The following is a 23436-nucleotide window of genomic DNA, read 5'->3' on the forward strand; positions in this document are numbered from 1 at the left end:
CCAGTCGTGTCCTTTAACATGTGGATGGAGCTTGGACAGATAAAGTTATCCTGAGATGACATCATATCATGTGGGGAAATGTGGGAGCGGGGACAGAGGAAGGTTAAGGGTTCACATTAAGAATTGTGATAGGTCTGTCTGAAAAGATGTGTCTTTAGTTTGCGTTTGAAGCTGTAGAAATTGGGAGTTAATCTGATTGTCCGGGGTAGAGCATTCCAGAGAAGTGGTGCAGCTCGGGAGAAGTCTTGTATACGAGCGTGGGAGGTTCTGATAATAGAGGATGTAAGTGTTAGGTCATTGAGTGAATGGAGAGCACGGGTTGGGCAGTAGACAGAGATGAGGGAGGAAATGTATGGAGGTGCGGCATTATGGAGAGCCTTGTGGATGAGGGTGATAACTTTATATTTTATTCTATAATGAATAGGCTGCCAGTGTAGTCACTGGCACAGACCAGAGGCATCGCTGTAGTGTCTAGCCTGATAGATGAGCCTGGTCGCTGCATTCAGAATAGATTGTAGAGGGGAGAGTTTAGTGAGGGGAAGAGGGAGAGAACCACCGTTTAGGTGCAAAGGAACATGGGAAGAATATGCAAATCTGACTTCCATGATGTAATTAGGATGCCAGTGCCTCAAGTATGCACACCAATAGCGGGCGCTGACTGAGAATGTGCAAGTCTATCTTCCATGATGTATATTACAGTCAGCATGGTCTATGATCTTTGTTGGTACCAAATTCTCTGTGTAATTTTCCATAAAAATAAAAAACTTTAGCAATTTTTTTGTGCCAGCCTAAAATGTTAGATAGAAGTTAGAGCCTAAACCTTCTACTCTCTGGCGTGCAAACCTTATTATCAGCCTGCTATCTTTCAGCGTGCTATATCTATAGATCTTAAAAATGAAATTTTCCTAACTTTGTAATTTTTTTTTCTTATATCTGATCAACGGAAAGATCCTATGACACAAGAGAAGCCATATCTTGCAGTTCTATAGCTGATGGTTGAGTCATATGTACTATAACATTTTCCTCTGTTCTCCTCAGGTCTACATCTTTGCATTTGAGGGAGTTCAGCTGATAATATTGTTTGAAGCAGAAGGTAAAAAGGTGTGTTCTCCAACCATTTAATATAACTGGATGCTCTATCTATATATGTATAAGGGTATAAGAAGGTTCACTGGCAAAGTCCGGTTTTATTCTGCAGTAATTTCCAGTCCAAGATAGGGAACTCTCAGTATCCTACATATCCTGGAGACCTTGTCATATCAAAAATGCAGTCCTAACTGTGGGCAGTGTGTTATAGAGCATCAGGAGCTGAGCAGATTCATATATGACATTATGGGAAAAAATTCAGTATAACTTGTCATTTATTAATCTAAATCTCTGATGGGCTTTAGAGTCCAGTGGGCGGGTCTACTCAGTGATTGACACTTATTTCAGTATGTATCATATAGTCAAAACTGTAAGTTTCCGAGTGGATCCGCCCACTGGACTCCCAAGGCTAAGATGAGCAGAGGTTTACATCAATAAATTAAATAAAGTTATACTGAATCTTTTCTTACAAACCTATACATTAATCTGCACTGCACCTCTTACTCTATAAAATGATGCCTAAAAATTGAACATGAAATTCTCATGTGATATTCTCTAAGTCTAGAAAGCAATGTAGAAAGCTAAAAATCCTCCATCTTTGGTCTGTTTTATTTTGTGAATGGTCATAAAATTGTCACATGTAATGATTTAAATGAGTAACACCGCCTAATATTCTCATTTTCTGGTCATATACAGTAAGTTTTCAATCCAATGACTATTATCACAGTAATCATATCTGGAAACGGGAAAGGAAGCAAAGTCCCATGGGATGTAGTAGGATTTGTTTTGCTATAATGGAAACCATTTTATGGTCCAGTCTTATTAAGATGCCTGTGGTTACGTTTTTCCTGATAATCAAATAGTTTGAGAGTCCACTATATTAATGTTCTAGAAGCCAGTTCCGACTCTAGGTTTCTATGTATATCATTCTTTCGAGATGGAATTTCCCCCAGAGTTGTTTGAGGACACAATGCCCTATACACCAATTGGCTCAACCAATAAGATATATAGTTCTGCCAAGTGAGATGTTCTTATTGTTAACCTTTACTCCACCTAAAAACTGAAATACAATTTATACAAAATCTGTTTCCTAATGTAATAGTATCATCATCCCATGGGGGTAGGATGCCTTACAGAAGGCCTAGACTGCAAATGTAAACCCTAAAATGAACTCATAGGCTGAGTATAAAAGTCTTTTTCCAGTACAAGACTTTTTATAGTTAATTGACATCTTCTAATGAATGGCATAGTGGCCTCTGCACACAGTATTATTCCCCATAGTGGCCCCTACACACAGTACGGTGTCCCATAGTGGCCCCCGAACACAGTATTGTGCCCCATTGTGGACCAATATGAACAATTATTATACTCTGGGGTCTGAAAAGACCCCAGAGTATAATAATTGGAGACCCAGACGATGATACAAACATAAAAACCACTGTAACTTAACTTTCCTGGGCTCCGACGCATACCTCGGTGATGTCGGCCATCTTCAATGATGGACTGGACATCACCTGACTAAGGCCGGCGTTGCGACACATAATGACACTGGCCTGGGCTACATGACATCTGTTATGTCATCAAGTAGGCCCGAAGCTTGCTGGAGCATAGGGGAGGAAAGTAACAACGTTTTTTTATGTTCCCTCACCTCTCCTAGCCCTCCAATCATTATACTTGTGGTTCTGAAAAGATCCCTCAAGTACAATGATAATGTTAGTGGGGTTCACGGGCCCGCAGCCTCACTTACCGATCTCGGCTCCTGCTCACAGCATCTCTGTAAAAGGGGAAGCACCAGTGGCCTTGAGCAGGAGCCAGGATAGGTAAGTAAGTAAATAGGGCCTGTTATCTGCTGAAGTTACTCCAGCAGGCAAAGGAAAAGTAATGGTGGCCGCTGTCGCTGGGCCCCCTAATGTCCTGGGCTCGGGCCCACTGCATGCACCAGCTGTTTTCGCCAGGATACTATTTTCCTAAAAGCACATTGTGAGGGACTTGACATGTGCAGCCCCATCAGATGTAATATCAGAAAAGTGGCCTAAATGATTCCTGATACCCACATCACCTATGAGCTGTCTCCATTCTCCACATATCTCTCCCATTGATTGCCACATTTCCATTCCATTATAATGAATGGGATGAAACTGCAGCATGGCCATGCGACCAACAGACATGATGTCACTTCCTGAGAAGAAAGCAGCCATGTTTTTGAAGTCCTGTAGAACCCCTTTAAGTCCCAGATAGATGCAAAACAGCCATGAAAAGGACTTTTACCTCTCAGACAATGTTGAATAATGTGATTATTTCTAAATATTAAAACAATTGCTATAGATACATCTAATATACATATGTATGTCATGTGTGTAAGTCGTGTATACATTGTATCATACCTCATCTTTTATGCTACTTATACCATATATTGGTTTCCCTAGCTTGGTTCATACTTTGGGGCTTCCGTGTGTGCTGCAGATTTAAATGGTGATGGACTGTCAGACCTGCTGGTCGGAGCACCAATGGAGAGCACGGTGCGAGAGGAGGGCAGGGTGTACGTCTACATGAACCAAGGAAGAGTAAGTCATTTATTTAATCCCTATACTGTATATAACATAGGAGTCTATTGTCAGTTATCTCTTGCTTTCGAGGCTAATAAAACTGGCTACATCATTGGTCTATAGTAAAAATCCTAAAATAGAAAGTTTTGATACATTTTTGACACAGGGATTGTGTCCATATAATAGCCTGAAGGCTCAGTGCACTATAAACTAATGGGCATAACCAATAGACTGCAGTTCTGGATTCCTGTTATTTGCCTTTCTTCCACTTGGTTACAGAGACTATTACAGATGAAAAGGAAGTTGAGCTGAAAGTACATTTTAGTGTTTTGTCTCTATAGAAATAGTTTTCTAATAAAAATTTATTTTTAAAAAAATGGAACCGGATATGTACAACATGTTTTTGGCTTGGTGATGTGTTTCGCATGGTTGCTAAATTTCTAAGGTGCGTGTAAAATGGTAATTTAAGAATAACCTTATCCAGCTCAGACCACACATATACAAGCGTAAAAGCTGCAGGCAACATTTCCATTTATTTGGCAACATGGGAATTACATTAACGGTGCTGTATCCTCAGCTGTGTCCCATAAAAAGAGCTGCAAACAAGCGTGATCACTTCTTTGTTGGGGTTCATTCACACTTTCATATTATGGATTTTTGCTTTTGCTTTTTCCATTAAAAAAAAAAAAAAAATTACCAATGCATTCTATTGGCTTTATTTACATCTGTTTCATATGTACATTTTTTGATGCACCCGGCATTTATTTTAATACAATGTTTTAGGCCATTGAAGTCAATTACACATATTCTGTGAGAGCTCCGTTCACACGTATATTATTACAGCTCATTATGATAACAGAAAAATCCTAGTTAATCCTTTAAAGGGATTCATTGAAAACTTTTTTTTACATTGACACGATGGAATAGCATTAAGAAAAGCTATTCTTCTTCTACCTTTCTTCTTCTTCGCGCCGCCGTTCAGTTAAAATCCTGTTTTTCATCGGTATGCAAATGAGTTGTCTTGCAGCACTGGGGGCAGGCCCAGTACTCAAACAGCACTGGGGGCGTCCCCAGTGCTGCGAGAAAACTCTCCAGCGCCACCAGGCACTTCTTCAGGAACAGGTCTTCTTCCGGGGGTTGTCTTCAAACTTCTAGGCCTAGGGCAAAGCTGATTGTGCTTTCCTGTCAGCCACAAGAGAATGGCCACTTACAATACTGTGTAAGCGGCCGTTTTCTTGTGGCCGCGGGCATGCACAGTCGGCTTTGCCCTAGGCCCGAGGCCTAGAAGTTTGAAGCCAACCCCGGAAGAAGATGCGTGAAGGCCCCGTTCCTGAAGATGGAGATGGAGAGTTTTCTCGCAGGATTGGGGATGCCCCCAGTGCTGTTTGAGCACTGGGGCCCTCCCCCAGTGCTGCGAGAGAACTCATTTGTATACTGGCAAAAAACTGGATTTTAACCGAATGGCGGGGCGGAGAAGACAAAGGAGGAGAAGAATAGTCTTTCTCAAGGCTATTCTGAGGTGTCAAAGAGAAAAAAAGGTTTTTAATGGTAGAATCCCTTTAATGGGATTGTCCAGGACCTGAAGATTTTTGATACTAATGACCAGTCCTGTAGATCATCAGTAAAAAAAATCTTTAGGTCATAAACAACCCCTTTATCTAATAGTTTAACAAGTACAAATGAAATATGGAACACAATGTAGATCAAAAATAGATACAATATGGAAAAAATGCATAATAAATTGCAAATAAAAGTATTGTGCATGCATATTTAATTTTTTGTTTCCACGAGCCCTTGACGCGTATAGAAGCGCAGCAGCCCCAAACTGAGCATGGATCTTCTTTCCCAATAGTTGGTGTTCCCACGTGTATGCATAGTTCCCATTCTTTTAGATATTGTATTGAAGTAGTAAAACAGATTGGCATCACTATACACAAAGGCTATAAAAAAACAGATGCAAGGCTGAGAAACTTCACTACACAATCTGAGAAAATCCTGGACTGCAAATTGAACGTCCTTTTTTGATCCAGGAAAACAGATGAAATCGGACTCGTTCCAAGGGTCTTTGTTAAAATTAAAAAAAAAGTTCTGACGTATGTAGGGCCCCATTGATTCAGTGCAGTTTAGCAGATTTGGATAGTATGGTCGATGACACTGTTTGATTGTCAGTCTATAAGGACTCTTTGAGGATTTCCGCCTCGATACAAACACACGATTACCTTCATATAAATACAAGCAAGAATATTTGTAATTGATTTTCACCTGCTCACAACTCTACCAATTTCATTAGTAGGTGATAATACAGGATGACAATCCGCATCACAGGTCAAGAGCGAGAAAACAACTTCATACAATGTTAATGGAATGTGATAGCATTAGGTGATAATGATATTTTAGATGACATGTTCTCAAGTGTTCATCACTTCTAGGGTTATATTGTCTTGTGATATAATAAGAATAACCTGCAATTAGACCAGAAGGTTATTCATTATGTTTCCCACCTCATCTCATTCTCATAAGTGACTGTATTACAGTGAGCGGAGAAAAATTGTTACTTTCCACTATAAAAGTTTCCGATGACAGTAATTGCCGAGCGTCAAGAAAATCCATTACTAATAACAAACGCTTCCATCTAACACATCAGATAGCAACCTTGTTACCATCAGGGAACTCTGTGTGTAAAGCGTTGTCTCATCTCTCTATTCCGTATCAGTCAGGACTGTCACACTGGACGCGCACTCGCACACATAGGACACTATTGGACAATGCACAAACCGCAATACTTTGGAATTGTACTGTTGAGTGTAAGGAACCCTGATATTTCAGTTGTATGAACTTCTTATATTAACTGAGCCTACATGACAGAAGACTGCCCTAAGATATGTTTACATGTATACATGGAAAGCACACGCCTCGCACAGTTTCTGATTGAATCTTCTCTCTTTCCGGCTTTGATACTTATTTATGCAGTGTGAATAGAAGGGTGTGATGAGATTGTTAGATTTTCCTATTCTAGGTCGGCACCTGGTACAGGAGGGGTACATGGTTGCGATAACGTTCCGCGTGGCTGCACCTCAGCCTGGAGACACATGTAGTTTCACATCACCTGTTTGTGTAGTGCTTTGTCATCTTTACATTGCGAATATTTATAAACTGGAATATTTAGCAAAGTTATTACAAGGGCAAATAGGGCTTCCATAATGTAAGAGTCCTTGACCTGAAGAAGTTTTTTAGTTTTTCCCCATAACATATACATAGATTGCTCCAGTTGTCTGTACCGTTCTAGGTCACAGTCCGCTTTACTGTAATTGTGAAATAATTTCTTTGATCTGTGATGTTAAGGCGTGACTGTGGTTGTACCGCATGTCATAGAGTCAGCGACTGCTATCAGCATGACAAGAAGGGCTAGGCATACTTACTGTACTCAAAAAACAAAATGTGCTATTGAGGTTACGACTCACCAGGTATTGATGGAAGATCACAGAGTGTGAGATCCCGACTTTGGGACTTGCAAAGCTGTATAAATCAACGAAGAAGAAGAGAAATGGGCGTCTTCACACCTTGACTTCCTTAAAACTTAGCTTTTATTCCATGTTGAATTTAAAAATACAGAAGACGGTGCAAAAAGATATGAAAATACATGGTGAAAAAGAGTTTAAAAACCGCAACTAACGCGTTTCAGGATATGGTATCCCTTAATCATAGCATTGCTGGAGGAATAATCTGCTCAGCAGATTATTCCTCCAGCAATGCTATGATTAAGGGATACCATATCCTGAAACGCGTTAGTTGCGGTTTTTAAACTCTTTTTCACCATGTATTTTCATATCTTTTTGCACCGTCTTCTGTATTTTTAAATTCAACATGGAATAAAAGCTAAGTTTTAAGGAAGTCAAGGTGTGAAGACGCCCATTTCTCTTCTTCTTCGTTGATACTTACTGTACTATATGGTGCGTGCTGTACAGATAATCTGATGGAATATGACACTTACAGATTTTATATGGACCTGATGCAGAAAAAGATTATGAATTTGCTTTTCTCCAGTTTGGCTCAATGTTAAACACTTTAAAATTTCTACATAGTGGCTCAGCAAATAGCTTGGGTCTGCTATAGGGCAACATGTGCATGGAGTGTTTATGCCCCTCACCCCTATATTTTCATAGGATTCCTCTAAATATTCTGGGGGGTTTTCTCGCACTCCAAAAATGTAGGATGCAGTCACACCAGGGCCTAGGACTCTTAGGGGTCCATAAGTACTGGCATCAGTATTAAGATTGCAGTTTCCATCAGGCACATAAACCAAGGAGACCCACAGATTACTCTAACACTAAGGACGATTAAACTCCTTACCACCTGTAACCATCACTATCAAGAATTCGCTGTAGGGATGAGGTAGGGGGCCCCAGACAAAACATGGCAGCGGGGCCCACACGACTTATTTACGCTACTGGACCTGCATCTCTCTGTATAGGGTTGTAAAATGTGTTGGTGCCATATGGATAATACCACATCCATTTATAGGCATATGGTAGTCTGGTGTCTCACTGCTATGATGCTTTGATGAATTGTCTAAGTTCCTATGGTTGGACTGGATATAGTCATGTATCCGCACAGGAGGTGGCCCATTGTAGTCGGGTAGTTTATTACAATCACATACATTATCTACTACCGACATTAGTTTTTACTTAAAGGGACCCTCCAATTAGGGTCTGGAATATTGCTACCTCTAGTTAATGGAATGCCTATTATTTATTTTCCTCGAATATTACCATTTGGCTGCTATTTAGCTCAGTTCCGGTAGAGCAGAGCTGTGATCTGTGACTACGCTTTAGTTACATTGCCTATTGGAACGTTGATTAGATTCCCCCCCCCCCCCCCCCAATCTCTTCTTTTGTTCAGGCCGTATCAAGGTAGCAGCCTGCTCTAATGATAAGACTAACCTAATCTAGACACCAGGGGTGTAATGTGAGGGGGTGCAGAGGATGCACCCAGGGCATCATAAGGTGTTCTTTTCCTATATGAGGAGATCAGTACTATAAACAATCGGAGGGGGGGGGGGGCATGGTACAGATTTTGCATTGGGGCCCGGAGCTTCATGTTGCGTCTCTACTAGACACTGTCAGAGATCAAGCTTCTACCCTAATAGCAACCAGACAGCTAGGGAAATATAGAGGAAAATATAAAAAATGCAGGTTATCATCTCCTCTCCTGTACATACATCATTGTCAGTGTTAAGTTCTGAATTGGAATGAACAACCTTTGTGCAACTTAAAATAACTGAAATATTTAAAATTTTCATACATTCAGTGGAAAAATAACCATTTATACCATCCATATGCGTGTTCGCTTGTCCAACACAGGACATGTGATTTCAATGACATAGAAATAGTTTTCATTCCATTTCTACATACCAGGAACTGAATCCTCATGCGCCATGTCTGTACTAGTGTGAATACAAATCTGTTCTGTTCCTGAAATGAACATGTTCCTGTGATACTTATGAATGGATGTATTCGCTGTTGCCAAGGCTTTCATTTTGTTTCTTCCTCTTGAATGATATTCTCTTGGTGAACATCTTGAAATGTTTGGTGTAAGATAAGATAAAGGAACATCAGTATAAAGTCTGATAAGATTCAGCAGCTTGTGGCACTTTATCTCCAGGTTCAGATATATAAGCCTCGTGTCCTGGGCGGCGTATCAAGGAAATGGTTAGATTTATCTACCGTTTAGATGAAGATAGTGGTACAGATTTTTTTTTCACATTTCTTAATTTCCATTTTTAGGAGACTTTTCATATTTCTTAATTTTTCCATTATTATAACCTTTATAAAACAATCCTAATCCATAGAACTCCCTTTATCTGCTGTCAGGGGAAAAAGCTGTGACACACAGAGGTCCCATTCATGGCGAGTTCAGGTGACATTAATCTAACGTGTATGCATATCTTATTGCAGGTAAAAGACTGCTATGATTGGCTTCTTAAAGGGATCATCCAGTATTAGAAAGAATTGCTGCTTCTTTAAAAAATAGGTCCACTTCCTATTGGTAGCTCAGTCCTAGTCATCTGAATGGGACTGAGCCGCAGCATGACTATGCGACTAAAAGGAAATGGAGTAGAGATGAGCAAACAGTGAAATATTCGAGATTCGTTTCGAGTAGAGCCTCAATATTCGACTACTCGATCGAATATCGAATCCCATTATAGTCTATGGGAAAAAATGCTCATTTCAGGGGAAACCACTATTCGATTAAAGGAGAGTCACTAAGTCCTTAAATAGCAAGAGGAGAGTGTTTAGGAGGAGCGCTCTGCAGCTAAAGCGCACGGACCCCATTATAGTCTATGGGGTCCATGCGCTTTAACTGCACAGCGCTTGCAGTTGCGCTGATAAAAAGTAAGCTCCCTCGTAACATCAAGCTGCCAGCTCTCCTGACTAGCAAGGACGAGCCTGCTGCAAAACCAGTGTTGATTTGCCGCAGGCTCGTCCTTGCTAGTCAGGAGAGTTGGCAGCTTGATGTTACGAGGGAGCTTACTTTTTCTCATAGGAATGAATTAACCAGCGTTGATTGGCCAGTGTACAGCATTTGGCCAATCAACGCTGGTCCTGCCGGAGGCTCGTCTGTGAGGAGGCAGAGTCTAAAATTGGACTACAATGGAAACTGCTGTGGTCCAATCTTAGACTCTGCCTCCTCACAGATGAGCCTCTGGCAAGACCAGCGTTGATTTGCCAAATGCTGTACACTGGCCAATCAACGCTGGTCATTTCATTCCTATGAGAAAAAGTAAGCTCCCTCGTAACAGCAAGCTGCCAGCTCTCCTGACTAGCAAAGACGAGCCTGCTGCAGAACCAGCATTGATTTGCCGAATGCTATACACTGTATAGCATTCGGCCAATCAGCGCTGGCTCTGAATTGAATATTTACTGCAAATAGCTAGTAGTATTCGATCAAGTACGAATATTTCGAATACCATAGTATTCGATCGAATATTAATACTACTCGCTCATCTCTAAAATGGAGTTCTTCCTGTAAAGATACAGCCATGTTTTCTAATTCGGGAGGCCCCCTTTAACTGAGTTCGCCCTACAGAAGTAGATTGAAAATTTACTAACAATTTTCAAGTGATAACATGACCATTGAAATGTCAACTGGATACAGCAATACCATATCCCATAATCTATACAGAGAGAACAAAAGCCTATAAATCTTTTATTTCTATATAATCCTACTGTCTCTGGTACAGGTCTTGTGTTTAGGTCCAGCATTCAATACTGGTAGCAGTCAGAGCTCCAGTTTTATTTTATGGAGCACCAAATGCCAAGTATAGACATAGATTTAGAACATGCTTTGGAGCTTACTGCATACTGTCTTATAATCAAGCTCAATGTATACAAGTGCACCCGTGCTCCCTTTAGTGGCTGCTGCAGGCAGTCAAAATGTTCTGACCTCCTCACGCCATTTGGCACTCTCCTAGTGACATTATGTGTTTGAGATCACTGTTGAGGCCTGTGATTGGTCCACATTAGTCACATGGGCACACTGAATGACATGACGTCATGACGCTTAGCGTGACCATGTCACTGTTGAGACCCAACCACAGCAGTGACCCCATCATGACGTCACCAAGGAGACCAAGAGAGAGGTAACAGAAGGTGAGTATAAATGGTTTTGGGTTTTTTTTGTTTTTTTTACACCTCCCTTGGGCCTACACCTATTATACCTTGGGGAGACCCCCGAGTATAACACTTTTATTTCAGCTTCATATGTATAGTAATTTTACTTCTGGTTTGTACCAAACCTGTGCAACCGAAAACAAATAATTAACCTGAACCCAAAATAAAATTAATCTTGAGAGGTCCGCCCATCTCTATTTTCTTAAATTGGACCTTTCATGGATTTGGGCACATGCAGTGTTATATACCACTGAAAAGCCGACAGTGCGCTGAATTCAGCGCACTGTCGGCTTTCCCGATCTGTGCCCCGGGTGAAGAGCTATCGGTCCCGGTACCGTAGCTCTTCACTGTCAGAAGAGCATTTCTGACACTCTGTCAGGAACGTCCTTCTGAACAGCAATGCCTATCGCGCTGTACTGTGTGAGCGGAGAGGAACGCCCCCTCCCCTCCTGATAATACTCGACTATGGACGAATACCATGAGCAGAGGGAGGGGGCGTTCCTCCCCTTTCCCACAGTACAGCACTATAGGCGTTGCTGTGCAGAAGGACGTTCCTGACAGAGTGTCAGAAACGCCCTTCTGACTGTGAAGAGCTATGGTACCGGGACCGATAGTTCTTCACCCAGGGCACAGATCGGGAAAGCCGGCTATATATCGGCTTTCCAACGATATATAACACTGCATGTGCTCAAATCCACGAAAGGTCCTCTTTAATAGTTTGTGCAGCAGTTTTCTCTTTTGTGTAGCTTTCCGTTTATTTCTATTTATACTAATACATACTTTCCATATCTTTTAAGGGTCAAATGTTAGAACTTGAACCCGAGCTTTCTGGAAGTGACCTATATGCAGCGAGGTTTGGAGAATCAATAACCAATCTCGGGGATCTTGACAATGACGGATATGAAGGTAATATTACTCATGTAAGAATCAAAGTTATTCACTATGTGTACTAGTTATAGCAGAGGGCCTCAGGGCCGGTAATGGGATAAAGTTAAAGGATTTTGACTTATTATTCATTATAATTTACTATCAGATCACTGTATGGTAAAGTTACGGCACTTTAGATCATCCTAATATCTGTACTGGGAGCTCTGCACATCCAGCTAGTGAGTGTATGTGGGCGCTGTATGACTCCTCTGTATGGGTCCTCTATATGGCCATGACCAGTGGTGTAACTAGGAATGGCAGGGCCCCAAGGCGATCCAAAGAACAGAAACCAGAGTGCAGGTGTGAACCTAGCGTCAACTAGTTTTTACTCCACAAAAACAATGGTGTTGGGTAGGAAACCACACAAATACAAAATAATTTCCACCGAGTATGGTTACTGTACATCGTATAATACTGAAACTAGAGAGATGGCCATGTAATATATTGTGAGGTGTGTCTGTGGATTGCAGTTATATGTCATCTGTTTTTGTACCTTCTGCTTCACAGATGGTTTAGCTGATCCTAATGCTTTGTTTTATATATATATATATATATATAGAGAGAGAGAGAGAGAGAGAGAGAGAGAGAGAGAGAGAGAGAGAGAGAGAGAGAGAGAGAGAGAGAGAGAGAGAGAGAGAGAGGTTTTCATACAAGGTCAGCTGGGCCGATACTTGTGTGGTATTGCAGAACGTTATGTACATCGACACTGGTTTTCTAGAACAGTCCAACTGAACTCAATGGGAAGAATTTATTAAAACTGGAGATTCCTATGTCAGTCTTAATAAAGACCATGACTGGTGCAAGACTGGCATATCATTTGTCAGTCTTAATAAATGGGCCAACAAGCGCAAGGTAGAAGTCATGGCCTCTTCTTAAACCAGTCAGACACCCCTACGCCACTTAGGACCAGGGCTTGTATCATACGTTTGTCGCATCCCTACATGCAAGAAGACTGGCATAGGTGGAGTGATGAATTCCCACCACTGTGTCTCGAAATCAGAACCTAAAGTGACCCCTGACAGAACCCATGAGATATTCACCACATGTCCATGCCAGCATGTCCGACAGAAACTGATCTGAGCGAGGACCCACAGAAGGGATTACATTACTTATAGTCTTGCTAGACCATCCCATTCACATGCATGAGTATTGTTTTGGGATCTTGCTGATCTCCACCTCAGGGTGTGACTTTGGGTTGGGAGTTCTTTAAAACTTTGACATGGAGCCCAGAGTTTCTAGTTGTTCCTTAGAGTACAGCATGACGTATTCCTTAAAGAACGAGAGGATTTTAATTTTAGTAAACTGCTCCAAGATGTTACAAGTGTACTTGGACCACTAGCTGGTATTCCCCCACTGAGATTCTCGAATTCTAGATTTTCTCATTTAACCCTTAAAGGGATTACAATCACAATTTATCCATTATCCTCAGTGTTTGGGAGTTCCCGCCACTGGAGCCCTGACCAGTCGTGAGAACAGGGGTCTCATTTGAGTCATGTATACATTATATGCTGCCACTGCATTCAGTTTATGTGACATTGATGCAGATAGCCAAGTAGTCAGCTGTTTTTTTTTCATCTTTATTCATACATAGTGACCATCTCTTGCTATTTATTAATATTCTCCTGTTTGTAAAGGGGTGGCCATTGTTTCTTCAGCACATACAGTACCAGCTATCCGGTCCTGCCATTATAGGTGCCAGTGGCTTGCTTTTTATGGTCATCTGCTAGCTTGTTTTCATTGGTCTGCAAAGTTGGCTGCAGTCTCAATACGAACACTGGTAGATAGGCATATGATCTGATCTGTCCATTAGCGACCTCCATTGAACATCATTGGTGCGATGGCTTTCTTACTCATGGGGCTTGCTAGATTGGACCCCTAGTATAAGACCCTCAATTGATCACATGCTAGGTTGGCTCACTTATTCACACTGTTGCCTTGCAGCACTGGGGTTGCTGGTTCTAATCTGACCAAGGACATCTGCAAGGACTTTGTATGTTTCCCCAGTGGTTTCCTCCAACACTCCAAAGCCATACTGGTAGTGCATATAGATTGTGATCCCTATATGGGATAGTGACTGACTACGGCTGTTGTCATACGTTCGTGCTATACAAGTAAGCAAAATAAATCAGTATATAAATTTCGTAAAACCCCTTTAATTAATTAAGTTGATAATCCTCTTTTAGCTATAATTCTGCTGCATTAGCCTAGTAAATCTCTTATAGTATAAATGACGTGTCCGGTACCGTATACAATTATATACTGAATCACATTTACATGTATCTGAATGATGACAAGTACTATATGAAGAATGACTGATCTCGCCACCAGTCTGAACTTCCTGAAAGTAATTTTGCTGTGGTTGTTCGGAGCTTACAGAGAACATGAAACTTCACATTAGAAAGGTGCATGGAAAGTTCAGAGTGCCCCATACACACACAGGAGGGGCCGAGGATCTTAACCCTTCATATGGTCACTGTTTGTTTATACAAATGCATAAAGACCACTGGGGGGGTAAAATCTACAGCCCCAGAGTCATCGCTCCAAGAGATTTCCTAGATGCCTTGTCACTTTCTACAGCTGTCATTACAAGTTTACATAAACACTGACCATATGTCACCATTCCCCTATGTAAATAGCTGAAGGCTATGGGAAGGAGCATGTGTACTGCAGCTCCAGATTCCTTAGAAGATACAGCTTGTTATTTATAGGCATTGATAAGGTCTTATTTAATCCAATAAAGATTTTGCACTTTTCATTGACTTTTACACTATAAACAGTTCAGCAAGTTAAGTGCATTTATTTTTAGCTGTGAAATGTAATGTTAGAATTATTAGCACAAAGCAGATCCAGAGGGTTTCTGTAAAGCGCTGCGGAATATGATGGCGCTATATAAGTTAGCAAAATTAATATCTAATATATCGTATAGGAGCTGAGGCATACCTGTAAATCAAATGTACCATCTGCCACTTCATCACGTGCCGGGTTCAACCCGAATTTCTTGTTGTTCAAGATGGCGTCACGCGCCAGGGTCACCGCTGAGGCCTGTGATTGGGCCACAGCGATCACATGGGCATGCCACGGGTCATGATGTCATGATAATCCTCATGAAGACATTAGCTTAGATTTAGTCTAGTGATAGATTTATTATTATTATTATTATTATTATTATTTATTTATTATGCTTACTTATATAACGCCATCATATTCCGCAGCGCTTTACAGATATTGTCAGTCACTGTCCCATATAGAGCTCACAATCTACATTCCCTGTCAGTATGTCTTTGGTGTGTGGGAGGAATTCGGAGTACCTGGAGGAAACCCACGCAAACACGGGGAGAACATACAAACTCCTTGCAGATGTTGCCCTTGGCAGGATTTGAACCTAGGACTCCAGCGCTGCAAGGCTACAGTGCTAACCACTGAATAGGAATGAACATTCTCCACTTTCATTCATACACCTTGTTCCACTTTCAGATTTGATGGTGGAAAATACAATGTAATGATAAAATTATTTTCTGTGAGCGGTTATACTTGTCCTTAGTACTCGCCATGTTTAACTCTCTTGAGTTCTCCATTTCTGTTTGGCACCGATCACGGTGATTTTGTGGCGGTTTCCGAAATTCTATTCTTTTTCTTTATATAATGATTGCTGTCGGCTACTCTCAGTCAATTTTTGCAGTCTCTGGACTAATGATTGATGTTTGTTCTGGAAGATGTAGAGGTCATGGGATTAAAGCGGGTTTTCAAAGCAGATTCTAACTTGCAGATATGGGCAAACATATTAAGACTGCCGAAAACAAAGGTCAAGGTGGAGGATGTGATGTGGTAGCTGCAACAATTAGTGGGTGCAACCTGCTGTACCACACAGATAATGTGTGCCATACCAGAACAGAGGTAGCGCCACCTACTGGATCCATGTCAAGTGCTCATACAATCTGGGGCTGGCCTGAATACTTCAGTCTCTTCAAACTGCTGATCAAGGGAGGTCCTTGGTGTTGAACCTCCAGCAGTCTTCAATTGATATGATAGGTCAGGTCATCCTGGAAAACCCCTTTAAGTAATACTAATATATATATGTTTTATAAAGTTAGTGATAGTCTGCGACTAATCTCCTCTACTAATGTGTACACTCTGCAAGCTGCCTGCTACATACAGTAGATATAGAAACTTCCCTCTCAGAAATTACTTCTCCTATATACACGCAAGCAACCATTTAATCTTTGAAATCTTTATTGCTGAAGGACATTAAAAAGGAAGTAGGCCTGAGAAGCTGCCGGAAAATACAGAATTGAATTACATAACTAAATCCAATGATTTCCCCATAGTTGCAAAATAGTTCCAGAAACCATGGGGTTGAAAAGGCAGAGAAAGCAGAAGAGCGGCACTTCTATACGATACTCACATGGCAGGGAAAATCGTCTATTTTTTAATGGCTGTCGCATAGCCACATTACTATTACAGTATGTGAATGGGGGATATTCACATGATCGATATATTGATGATCCATTGTCAAAATTTAGGTCATGCTCTGTTTTGACCCAATGCAATATATGAGGGTCCGTGACAGTGGGCACCCTTCGGTGTAAAATGGCTGCTTTCACCCACGGCCATCTAAATGTAGGCTTATACTGTAAGGACTATGGCGATGTAAAGCAGGAGAGAAAGGATAGCAGGCTGTATGTTATGAGACCAGGATCTCCAAAAAGAGATTGCAACCTATGGTCATAGTGAGCTATGATGCTGTGAACTCCCAAATGCCAGTTCTTTGTCCATCGGGTACAATAGCACTTCAGCCACTGCAATGCTGACTATCATATATTGAGTTACAGCATTGCAAACCATCTCTGGCATTAGCACCAGCAGAACTGTGTGCCAGGAGCTTGGTGGTACTGGTTTCCATTGCTGAGCTTCTGCATGGAGGCGGATGGAGTAGTGTAAAGTACAGTACAATGAACGAGTAGTAGAAGTGTGTTCTGTGCCATGGCGGATCACACTGGCAGTCTGATGGAGCCCGTGTAGTGAATGCCAGGAGAACGTTACCTGCCTGACCGCAGCAGGATGGACAATGCTATGGGGCTTGGTCCCTTTCGTTCCAGTGAAGGGAAATCTTAGTACTTCAGTATACAAGACATTTTAGACAATTGTATGCTTCCACCTTTGTGGGACCAGTTTGTGGAAGCCCCTTTTCTGTTCCAGCATGGCTGCGCCCCAGTGCACACCGCATTAAGGGGGCGGTTGAGTAATTAGACTGCCCTGCATAGAGCCCAGACCCCAAATCCACTAAGCACCTTAGAGATAAACTGTAAAAATAATTCTCAAGATAATCTTGCCCACGCTGTCTGCAGGATTTTCTGTATATTCCTGGGACAAACCGTCTCATAGAAATCCTACAAAGAAACCAGTGGTTAATCTCCTGCTCATCCGTTCTGTTGCTGTCAAGGGGATGGCTGACGGGGTGTTTCTTAGCCAAGAAGCAGGGCCCATCTATTTTTTTTGTCTTGCTTCAGAAGTGGGTGGAGGCTCCTGCTGCAGTCAGTTGTCTTACAGCCAGCCAGACACCAGATAGTAAAGAAGGCGGGGGGGATGATCTTCCCAGAAGCATTCTTATTATATTTCTCACACAAAATAGGTTAGATGAGATCAAAGGAGATGATCTTTTTTTACATTTTTGTGTTCTGTTCCTTGTGAATGCTGACTATAACTATGTGGGCAGAGTTCTGACTGATGTTTAGGCTATGTTCACATTCACATTTAACAAACAGTTTACCTTAGACTCAGTATTTTAACCAAGTTGTATTTACATGATCAAAAACCACAGAATGATTTGTCAGCAGACCCTATCCATTTTTATGACATGTAAACAGATGACAAAGTGAATCAATCAAGAAAATTAAGGCAAGAATCTCAGTGTGAATAGAGCCCAGATGAAATTTAAGGTCCTTTTCAGAAAAGGACTGACACAAAGTGACGGACAGTCATGTTTGTAGTTATATATATATATATATATATATATATATATATATATATATATATATATATATATATATATATAGCAGATAAATAAGAAAGGATGTAGAGAAAATAGAAAGATTAGCTACAGATTGTTGATATGCAACGCTGCCCTCTTGTGGTGAAATAATATATTTCCTACGTTTCTTAGAGCTCTTCTCTCTTTAAGTGTCTTGTATTGTCAAGTGAATCCATGGAAAGCTCTTTATTAGAGATGAGCAAACAGCTTTCGATCGAATTGATACTCGATTGAATATCAGGCCTTTCGAGGTATTCGAATACCACGAGGCAAACGCACTAAAAATTTGTATCCCCTTCCACCTTCCCTGGTGTTTTTTTTGCACAATAACTGCGCAGGGGAGGTGGGGTAGGAACTACGACAACGGAGGCATCGCAAAAAAAATCTGAAAAAGTAATTGGCTGGCTAAATCAGGTGACCTCCAATTTATACGAATAGTGTATTTAATATGCGGGTCATACGAGACTGTGAACTGTGTGACTGTAAGACAGGGATAGATGTACAGGTAGGGTTAGCTAGGGATTACCTTTATTTAGGTGGGAATGTCACTCACCCAGCTCTTTGGGGCTCTATCTAGTCGGGATCCCTGTCAGCTTGCGATATGCGGGAGCTGACTTTTTCCCATAGGAACACATTGACCAGCGTTGATTGGCCGAATGCCATACAGAGTACAGCATTCGGCTAATCAACATTGGTTCTGCCGGAGGAGGCGGAGTCTAAAATCGGTCCAACAGTCTCCATTCTGGTCCGATCTCAGATGTAGCAGTGTTATGCGCTGAGCTCTGCTACACCGGAGATGTAGCAGAGCTGAGTGTCCGCTGAGCTCTGCTACATCCAGAGATGTAGTAGAGCTTAGTGTACGCTGAGCTCTGCTACACCTAGATGTAGCAGAGCTGGCCGTGCGCTGAGCTCTGCTACAGCCGAGATGTAGAAGAGCTGAGTGTGCACTGAGCTCTACTAAATCCAGAGATGTAGCAGAGCTGAGTGTGCTCTGAGTTCTGCTACACCCGAGATGTAGCAGAGCTGGCCGTGTGCTGAGCTCTGCTACACCTGAGATGTAACAGAGCTGAGTATGCGCTAAGCTCTACTACATCCAGAGATGTAGCAGAGCTGAGTGTACGCTCAGGTGTAGCAGAGCTGTGTGATCAATACTGCTACATCTGAGATCGGACTGTGGACCGATCGTAGACTCCTCCTCCTCTGGCACTCAGCTCTGCTACATCTCTGGTGTAGCAGAGCTCAGTGCACACTCAGACCTGATATTTCACTGTTCGCTCATCTCTACTCTTTACTATTCATTGCAGTATAGAGTGACTTCTAAATCAGAAACTATTCCGTAATCTTCTTCATGAATGCTGATAAAGAATAGAGATGAGCGAGTAGTACTCGATCGAGTAGGTGTTCGATTAAATACTACGGTACTAGCTGTTCAAAGTTAAGATTGGAACCAGAACCAGCGTTGATTGGCAGAATGCTATACATTGCCAATCAACGCTGGATCTTCTCTTACCTTTAGAAGTCTTCTCCCTGCGCAGCGTACACGCGTCTTCTTCCGGCTCTGCATTCACTCTGCTTAGGCATCAGGCCTGGGAAGAGCCGACTGCGCATGTCCGCGCGGGCGCGGGCATGCGCAGTTGGCTCTGCCTAGGCCCGATGCCTAGCAGAGTGAATTCAAGTCCGGAAGAGGACGCGGGGACGCTGCACAGGGAGAAGAATCCAGCCCGACCCTCACTCATGGACTTGAAACGAGCATTTCCTCCCATAGACTATAATGGGGTTCGAAACCCGTTCGAACAGTCGAACAGTGTGCGGCTGTTCGAATCGGATTTTGAACCTCGACCATTTTATTGTTCGCTCATCTTTAATAAAGAACAGGCTGAAGTATAGTTTTCAGTCTTATAGTAATATACTTTATGTCTGTAGATGATTTATCTTATATCATTTTTTTATTTCAGATGTGGCTATCGGAGCTCCACATGAAGAAAATATGAATGGCGCCATATATATTTATAATGGACGTGAAAAAGGAATCACACCTACGTTCTCACAGGTATTTGTATTTTTCATTGTTTCTTCCTGATCTTGAGGATAGGCAGTAATGGCTAACATGTTTAATGGACACTGTGTAATGCTTCATCCTACCTGCGGAGGTGCTGCACATTTTATCAGGTTTCACTATATCTGATTGTTAGGGTTCCCAGCATCAGGACACCCCAAGATCAATCTATTTCCCTCTAAGGCTAAGGCCCCACGGGCCGTAAACAGTGCTAAAGCGCAGCATGAATGCATTGCGGTTCTTTCCGCAGCGCTTTGAAGAGAAAGTTCATGGAGTTTTCCTCCGCGGACTTTCTCTTACCATTATATCTACAGGAAAGCCGCTGGCGTTTCCGTAGATATAATTGACATGCTGCCATTTTCAAAACCGCAACGTTTTTAGAAATCGCAGCATGTCCTTGCTGTGATTTTTTTCTGCAAAGTGGGGATGGGATTCGCATGAATCCCATTCACTTTGCATACACTGAAACCGTTTCCGGGCTGTGTGGCCCCGGCCTAAAAAGGGATTGTCAAAAGCGGATAAAATCTTACATAATGCAAATTTTTAGCCCCATTCTTACACAACACAATTCTTACACAATTTTTTCTGAAACACTATCAACAAATTCCACGTCACACAGATCGAATGTGAAACATTGAAATCCTAATTCCCATGCAGCTGACATGTCTCTTCCTCTATATATTTTCACATAGGAACTAACCTTTGTGTTTCATTATGCGTTTGCTGTAAGCAGAGCCCATGGTAAAAAAAAAAAAAAAAAAAATGCAACAAAAAGTTAAATAGTGGAAGTAAAAGCTACTACAATGTAGCTATAAGACAAACCCCAAATTCTATACCTCCTATAGTCACATCACGAGATTGAGCGTGCTGTCCTGACACAATACAGAATATCAAGCATATTGTTTTCTCAATACACATATATGTGGTTAGTGATGACATCACTTATAACAAAGAAAATGGTTGTGATACTTATATGATGAATTTTTGCAGAGAATACAAGGACAGAAGTTTGGCTATTCCTTAAGTACATTCGGACAGTCAGTATCCACAGGAGTAGATGCAGATGGAAATGGATATCAAGGTAAATAACAAAAACAAGACAGTAAATTACAATTCACATGGATGGTAACTTATCATCATAGGTCAAAATAAGTCAATACTACAAGCAAATATAAGACACTTTTCCTACTCCCTTCCCCCTCCTCCTAAACTACTCACTCACAGACAAGCTGCTGCAGCCCAGAGTAAGTTTTATAACTCATCCCAGAATTGTATTCATATCAATACTATTCAGCATTTCTCTATAATATCCTCTATGCTGCTGCTAAGTGAAATAGAATTAGGTAACATAATCTTCTAGCTGCTATTATGTCTGCATGGGGATTAAGTCTCCTGCCCAATGGATCAAAATATGTGACCATTATAGATAGTCTGCCATTATATAAGTCTGCCATAGACTGCTAAAGATTCCTGCTATAGTCCATATCTATCACCTCTAAAATGATACCCCTGGACCTTACAACTAGTCATTTTTAAACCTCCATACCCAGTAAGGAGCTACAATGCGCCATCTCAAATATGCTCGTTTCAGGGGTAGGCAACGTTCGATCAAATTACACTTACCAAGTCCACGAGTGAGGGTTGGGCTGGATCCTCTCAGAAGTCTTCTCCTTGCAGCGTCCCCACGGCATCTTCCGGCTCTGAATTCACTCTGCCAGGCATCGGGCCTGGGCAGAGCCGACTGCGCATGCCTGCACTACAAGCCCGATGCCTGGCAGAGTGAATTCAGAGCCGGAAGACGCCGCGGGGAAGCTGCAAGGAGAAGACTTCTAAAGGTAGGAGAAGAACCAGCATTGATTGGCCGACTGTATAGCATTCTGCCAATCAATGCTGGTTCTGCATTGAACTTTTCCATTCGAATAGCGAGTGGTACTCGATCGAGTACGAGTATTTTGAATACCGTAGTATTCGATCGAATACCTACTCGATCGAGTACTACTCGCTCATCTCTAGTCACTATGTATGAGGCTGTGTATTTTTCACCATGGTTGTCTGTACTTTGTATGACAATATACCATATAGGGGAGGACTGCCAATACAAGTTACAGCAAGGCACCATGTATCATAAGGCTCCTAATCACTGACTGTATATAGCCATACTGTTATATATAGAAAAATTGTAGAAAAATTGGAAGGGCACTCACCCACACCGAGGCTCATCTTCATAAAAGACTTCTTGCCATTCTATGCGGTTTTTCCCTCCCTGCACGGATTGTTCTTAAATATTTGTTACCTTAATAAAAGAAGTCTTTTATGAAGATGAGCCTCGGTGTGGGTGAGTGCCCTTCCAATTTTTCTACAATTTTTCTATTGTCAAAAAGTCTTTTTTCTGGTTGTTGAGCACCCCCACGGCTTTGAAAATATAAGGTCTCTTTCCTCATATCCACCTCCGGTCTACCAGGACTCATATTGGTATATTCGGCAGTGCCATCCTACACATCTTCTTTTTTCATACTGTTATATATAAGCAGATCTATAAAGGGAACTCTCTTGTCTAATCCCATGTGTTTCCTTTGCAGATATTGCAGTTGGTTCATTTCTTTCTGACTCTGCTGTTCTGTTAAGGTAAGGATAAATTATTTTATCTGGTTTTATATGGCTGCAATATGGCTGCACTTTGGGGTTCATATTACAATACTGTCTAGGGTGTGGGGAAGGTAGCTCAGGAGCAGCAGTGGTGCAGACCCAACCAGTCAGAGACAGGGACACAATGTCTGGTACAAATAGGTTTATTTGGAAAAACAGAAAAAAATAAATACCCTTCACATCAGGCTCAGAATAAGCAAAATCAAAAATACAGTCTTAACTTCAGGCAAGACCACAAACAAAACCCTGCTTGTCCGAGCTCTAACTAAACAGTAAAAAACTTACTACACATGTGGCTTACTACCAACCACATAAACAAAACAAAGTAGTGCAGTCTCATCAGACTCTCTGTGTTTCAGGACAGACACAGGCGCCTCCTCTCGCTCTTAGTGAAGTGCAGGCTCTGCAGCCTTTTACGGCCCAGTAACGAGCTCAGGACTTACACCCGGGCTGAGGTCTACTCAAGACCCGCACTGG

The 23436-nt window shown here is 41.7% G+C and overlaps 1 protein-coding gene across 1 annotated transcript in view; it reads left to right on the plus strand.

Moving 5' to 3' along the window:
- The window catches only part of ITGA4 (integrin subunit alpha 4), a 91622-nt gene that overhangs the window by 37934 nt on the left and 30252 nt on the right, over positions 1 to 23436 (plus strand). Inside the window, exons 8-13 of the mRNA XM_075283802.1 lie at positions 1039 to 1101; positions 3513 to 3650; positions 12100 to 12208; positions 20213 to 20307; positions 21304 to 21394; positions 22893 to 22938. Of these exons, the coding sequence (XP_075139903.1) occupies positions 1039 to 1101; positions 3513 to 3650; positions 12100 to 12208; positions 20213 to 20307; positions 21304 to 21394; positions 22893 to 22938 (542 nt within the window). The remainder of the gene's footprint in view (positions 1 to 1038; positions 1102 to 3512; positions 3651 to 12099; positions 12209 to 20212; positions 20308 to 21303; positions 21395 to 22892; positions 22939 to 23436) is intronic.

Source organism: Leptodactylus fuscus, chromosome 8 (assembly GCF_031893055.1).
Source record: "Leptodactylus fuscus isolate aLepFus1 chromosome 8, aLepFus1.hap2, whole genome shotgun sequence".
Classification (NCBI taxonomy): Eukaryota; Metazoa; Chordata; class Amphibia; order Anura; family Leptodactylidae; genus Leptodactylus; species Leptodactylus fuscus.